General features: G+C 38.0%; 1 protein-coding gene across 2 annotated transcripts in view; it reads left to right on the top strand.

Moving 5' to 3' along the window:
- Positions 1 to 740: 740 nt before the first annotated feature.
- The window catches only part of cdc42se1 (CDC42 small effector 1), a 13,815-nt gene continuing 8,035 nt past the window's right edge, over positions 741 to 6,520 (top strand). For both annotated transcript variants that reach the window (XM_084739666.1, XM_084739665.1), the window contains exon 1: positions 741 to 1,174. In XM_084739666.1, the coding sequence (XP_084595792.1) occupies positions 1,025 to 1,174 (150 nt within the window). In that variant the 5' untranslated portion in view covers positions 741 to 1,024. The remainder of the gene's footprint in view (positions 1,175 to 6,520) is intronic.

The following is a 6,520-nucleotide window of genomic DNA, read 5'->3' as shown; positions in this document are numbered from 1 at the left end:
TCTGAAGTTATTTATGACTTATTTAAAATCATTTGTCAGGAACCTTCACATTAAAACATGCAGCTGATGTTTAACTCTGAACTCGCCTCACTTTATTTCACATGGAGTCAAAAAAGACTGATTGATATTTTGAGATTTGAAAAGATGTTCATAAATCATTTCAGGGCCTGCAGCTGTTCATCACTTCTTGTCTGCATGTCCAAAAATATTCATGCACACATAACAGTCTGTTGATGTGTTATCATGTTTTAAAATATTCTGTATGTGTGAAAAAAAAAAAGAAGTTTTGTGCACACAGAATTTTCACGTGTGGTTTTGTAGTCGTAGAAAAGTTTTTTGTATTTATAATTAAAAATGTGCAGAAATACTTTCAACAGTGAAGTTCCACAACGTCAGAGAGACGGACATTCAAATTTCCCATCTGTTTTTGTGACCCTGAAGTTACAAAGCTACAAGGCACGATTTACAAATATGAATTTTAGCGCCTGTTCCTGATTGGTTGTATTTATCCATCCAAATCTAAAATCACAACATTAAATTTCACAATAAAATGAAGTTTATTCAGATAAGAAAAGATATAATTTAAATCAATAAAACATGAAACAGTTGACAGGCTGGATGTTTCCTGAAAACTTTCGAATGAACTTTATTCTAGAATGAAGTTTAAGTAAAATATAAAAACTAAATTTAATAATGAAACATTAGTAGAAAAATGAAAGATTGTTTTTTTTTCTGTCTCTACAGATCAAACCTGCAGCTGGACGAAAGTTTGGATTTTGAAAAACAAACACTGGATTCTATTTTAATTCTTTTTTACTGATTGCAGAGGCTGTGGATTATTCTACTTCTGCATTTCTGAGGATAAATTGAATTAAAAACTTGTGGATATTCAATTTTTATTTGATATTTTCTTCGGTCTGAACCCTCCTGGAGTCGGACAGCTTCCTGCCTGACGTCGGGTATATTTTGGGTTTTTTGGGGGGTCGTCTCTGTGTTTGCTGCTGGACGGTGTAGTTTTTGTCTGATGCCCCAGGACTATCCGCAGGCTGCAGTTCCTTTCCCGGCCTGCAGGGTCGCAGCAGAGAGCGGCAGCCGGCCGCTGGACAGACGGAGCGTTGGAATGAGCGACTTCTGGCACAAGATGGGCTGCTGCGTGGTGGCTAAACCGCCGCCGGTGAGACATGCACACACACACACACACACACACACACACACACACACACACACACACACACACACACACGTTTGTACAGTATTCTTGGGATAAATCTATCAACTATCAACCTTTCTGTTGCAGTTACATTAAAACAATTACATTTTATATTAAGGTTCTTATCATCAAAAATAAGACTTATTCTCTGAGTCATAAATCAGTTAAACCTGAACACACACACACGATACAAACATTTTTAGATTCAGTGTGACGTACACTCTCTGATGATGTCAGTATCTCTGATGTGCATCATAAATAAATGTTCATAAATCCACGTAGAAATCAGAGAAAAAAAGGATGCTGCAGAACTTCCTTGAGAATCTTCATGTTTTAAGGTTTTCTTCAGTTTCACAGTGATGCACTGACAGCTGTCTGTACGTCTGTGACTAAACCACAAACAGGAGCTGCTAACAGATAATTCGGCTTATTTTTAATGGTTCCACTGACAAAATGTGAACAAATATGGGCTAATAACTAAAACGAGGTCAAGATACAAACTACAGGTGTCAGTGGTTGTGTGTGGCTGCAGCAGTAACTCAGATAATCCAGAAAACTCCTCCTCTTCAGGGTTTAGTGAATCTCTCAGCATCCAGAAGTGACTCAAGAGGAAACAGGTGGTAGAACTTCCTCTTCCTGTTTTACTGTGACCTCTGACCTCCTGCAGGCCGACGCCCTCTGAACACACCGTGCTGCCAACATCAGTCTGGGAAATGTTTTGTAATCATGTTGTTGTATTTCAACAAATTCTCATAAATACCAGCAGCAGGAAGAGACGAAGCTTTTATTTTGTAATTTGAGTGAAGTGACTGTTTGATGAACATCTGGCTGGTGTGTACGTCAGGAAGTGTGTGTGTCAGTTTGTTCTTAAATGACAGTATATATACTTTTTAAATCTCCGCGTTATACATGTGAGAGTCTAAAAATGTGTGAATTGTCCTTTAATCCTGAGTCACCTGGTGTTGTTGTGTAACACAGATGTTGCACCACAGCTGCGTGTCAGGCTGAGACACATTCAGTTTAGCTGCACTTATAAATCATTAAACACATCCAGTAAATTTCTGCTGTCAGTTTTGAAGATTTATAAAAAACTTTATTGTCCGTCACACAGGGACAGTCTGAGTTCTGGAGGGTTCTGAAGGTTCCTGTGTGGCTGTAGATCAGGGTGGAGCCTGTTGGTTCCTGATCGATGATCTGAGACAGTTCAGGTTTATTTTGAACAGAAAGTTTTACTGACGTGTGAAAGAGACGAGACGAGACGAGACGAGACGAGACGAGACGAGAGAGTCGGATTTTAACTGAAGTTACAGTGCTGATACTCAAACACAGGGCTGGGAGGGTTACTTTCAAAATGTATTCGGATACAGTTACTAATTACCTGTTAAAAATGTAGTTTGTAACCTAAGTAATGTAACCTGATTACTTTCCGTTACTTTTGGATTACTTCTAATGTTAGTCTGTGTAGCTAATGTTAGCAGTTTTTTGTGTAGAGAGAGAACAGTGAAGTTTCCACTTAATTACAGCATATTGAATAGATAAGATAAGATAATGAACTGAATGGACCTTTATTTTAGAATTTATTTTGAAATTGTAATCTTGTTAATAATCCCCATTTCTACTAAATGTAACTGTAATCTGATTACATTTTATGTTTTGTAACTGTAATGGAACACAGTTTTTTTCTTGTTTGCATCCTAATTACGTAATCCCATTACATGTAATCCACTACTCCCCCAGTCTGCATGCACACACACACACACACACACACACACACACACACACACACACACACACACACACACACACACAGAGTTATAGTGCAGCAGTGTTCAAACTGAAGAGAGGAAGTCCCCCTCCTCCTCTTCCTCGTCTTCCTCTGTCTGTATTTATAGAGTTTCTGTTTGTTCCATTGTGGCACTGCAACAATACACACACACACACACACACACACACACACACACACACACACACACACACACACACACACACACACACACACACACTGAGCCTGTTTGTCTCAGACTCGGCAGGTTCAGACAGACGACATGTTGATGATGTAACAGTAGAAACTGATCTGAGGTCTGAGCCTGAGGCGGTTCAGACACTGTAACTGAACAACATCACTGATTTCACTTTGATTTATTTCGTCGCTGCTAAAAAACCAACACTGTAAAAAAAGTTGTGTAAGAAAGAGTCTCAGGTGCTTCAGGAGGCTGCAGGTACGACAGACAGCAAACAGGTGGCGCCAGAATCAAAACATAAACACGTTCTGGACAGAAACTCAGAACATCAAACACTCAGTAACTTTACATCCATGAATTCAGATCCATCTTATGATTTAGGCTCCACCCATTTCTGACTTTTTCCTGTCATTTTCAAAATAAGTTTTAATTTACCTTTATTTAATGGGCGAAGTCATAAAGAAAATGTTTGCGATGCGCGCTGGCAAAAGGTAAGAGCCTCCTGAGAAAGAAAGGGGCGGGGACTAAAAGTGTGTCAAAAGTTAAAAGACTGCAACACAACAAGCATTAATAAAAGACAGTTAAAATAAAAACAATAAAATTAAGATTATCGGTTGGTAAAACTTTGAAAGTTTGAAAAATTTGTCTCATCTATTTTTTTTACAGTGTAAAGTGATGTGTAAAGATGTGTAGCTGAACCTTTGGGATCACATGACCGACAGCTGTCGTAGCTCCTCCTCCTCAGGTTTTCAGCTCAGTGATGATGACGGTGTCGACGTGATATAAAGAGGAAGAACTGTGTGTTCTGACGATCAAACAGCACACACACGGTTTGAGTCCTGCAGGAAACCAAAAGGTTATTAAAAGTTTTAAAATGACGTTATGAGTCATGGCGTGTTTTCGTCTTATCGTTACCCAAAGAGCGACCGTTTCTCAGCGTTGGTCACACGTTAAAAAAACCTTTCTTTTGTGGAGGGCCGAAGGATTTTGAAAAAAATATCCAGTTGTGATTATTTTGACACTGCAGCTGTGATTCATTCATCTTCATTCTTACATCATTCGTCTCATTTTTATTTCAAACATCATTATGTCCACAGACATGCAGGTTCACTGGTGACTCTAAACTGTCTGTAGGTGTGAGTGTGAGTGTCAGTGGTCGTCTGTCTCTGTGTGTCAGTCCTGTGATGAACTGGAGGCGTGTCCAGGGTGAACCCCGCCTCTCGCCCGGTGTCAGCGGGGATAGACTCCGCCCCCCGCGACCCTTCAGGAATAATCAGTTACAGAAAATGAAAAATGAATGAATCATTATGATGCGATTTTTCTGTAGCAAACAAAGACGTTTTCCATCTGAACGTTTCTGAAGCTCGATGATATTTAATTTAAAATGTTAGTTTGAGAAACATTTTGAGTTTTTGGTGCCGTCAGTTTGAGACGAATCCTCGGTGTGACGAGTGTTTTCACATCACGGCTCAGATTCAGCTCAGCTCACCTGGAACCAGAACTGGGGTGACACCAAAGACAGTAGGAGGAACTAGAACTCAGACAGACCTGGTCCAGTGGTTCCCTGCAGTGTAAACAGCTTTATTTCACTGTGTAATAATCTGTGGTATGAGACTGAACCGTGACAGCAGCTCCCTGTGGAGGAGGAAGAGGAGGAGGAGGAAGACTGATTCACTCCCAGCTGGCTCTGTGTGTGTGTGTGTGTGTGTGTGTGTGTGTGTGTGTGTGTGTGTGTGTGTGTGTGTGTGTGTCTGTGTGTGTGTGTGTGTGTGTGTGTGTGTGGCAGATTGTGTGTAAGTGTAACAGATGACTGATGATGATTCTGAGGCTGAGAATTAAACCACAGACACGTTTTTATCTTTATTTAAATGTATATATTCTGTCTGTTATCAGAGAGTTTAAAGAGGAAGCAGGTGAGACGGACGCTGGTTTACCTGAGGAAGACAAACATGGCTGTGAACAAAACTCCTCTGAATAAAAAACTGCTACTTTCAAATAAAACTCATCAGCTGGTGGTTAAAACACAGGAAGTCTTGTACACGACATGCTTGGACTTCACGTGGTTAAAGGTGTGAGAACGCCGTTGCTAGGCAACAGCAACACTATTGAAGAAGCCATGAGGCTAACAATTTAGCAAGCTAGCAAGCAGGTAATGTAATGCAGAAAATGCAAAGACAGAGTACAAAACATTTTCCTCAGACTTATAAAATTACAAAGAAAAATTCTCTACAAGTAAAATTCAGTTTTATGAACAGAACATCCACTGAATGATCAACATCATGACCTCCAGCTTCTCTGAAACAAACACGTCACCACTTTCAGAAGCTGCATGAAAAACTACAGAGAGACTAAAACCAGAAAACATGACGACATTTGAAGGCAACATCAATAAAAAGCCAATAAAAATACTGTAAATACAAGTTCAAACAGAACCTCGTGCTAACATCAGTTTAATCACGTCTAAATTCAAACAGGTCTCAGCTCACAGACTTCTGTACAGTTTAGATGTTCTAAATATTTACAGCCACTAACTGCAGCTGTCGCTAACTGACAAAGCTAACGTTAGCATGCTAATATCAGAAATAATCCTGAGTACAGTCAACATATCTGACCTGAGACTTGTTTACTGATGTTAAATAAAGATTCAAAATTCACCAAAATAATATGCCGACATTATGCAGATAGCATCTGACTAAATAAATAAATATGGTCAGTTAGCTTAGCTTAGCATAATCAAATATTTGCATCTCATTATAAACTGTATGAATACTGCTGACTGTGAAACAGATTTCAGGACCAAAACTGCTAAAATTAAAAATAAATAAATGACTCAATAAATAAAATAATTGTACATTAAAAAGAAATGTATGCATGAATTAATTTCTAAAATGCTAAATAAACTGATACTTCTGTTTTAATTTGCTTCCATGTTTATGTATCTTTGCTTTATTTTCCAAATTTATTTACTTTTGCATTTAATTTTCTATTTTATTTATTAACTTTCTCATGTTTAAATGTATTTATATATGAAGAAAATGTGTTTGGAGACACAAGTAGGGGGGATTCAAAGAGCAAAATAATACAGAAATAAATACATTTATAAATGAAATTAAATGATTAAATCAATCAAATAAAAAAAATAAATATTCATTTATTCACATTTTATAAATTAATTAAAGCATACTTTTATTTTTTCATGTAATGTCATATCAATTAATTAATTAATTATTTTGTCAGTTTGTTTTTTGTCACTTTCAGTCCTCCACAGATTCTCCACGCAGACAGAAATAAAACAAATATTTATCTTTGTTTCAAAAGTTCTGTTAGCTCCTGAAGCTACAGTGACTTC

The sequence above is a fragment of the Lutjanus erythropterus genome, chromosome 16 (genome assembly GCF_056507025.1).
Source record: "Lutjanus erythropterus isolate fLutEry1 chromosome 16, fLutEry1.hap2, whole genome shotgun sequence".
NCBI classification, from domain to species: Eukaryota; Metazoa; Chordata; class Actinopteri; order Lutjaniformes; family Lutjanidae; genus Lutjanus; species Lutjanus erythropterus.
This window is presented reverse-complemented; position numbering and strand designations above follow the sequence as displayed.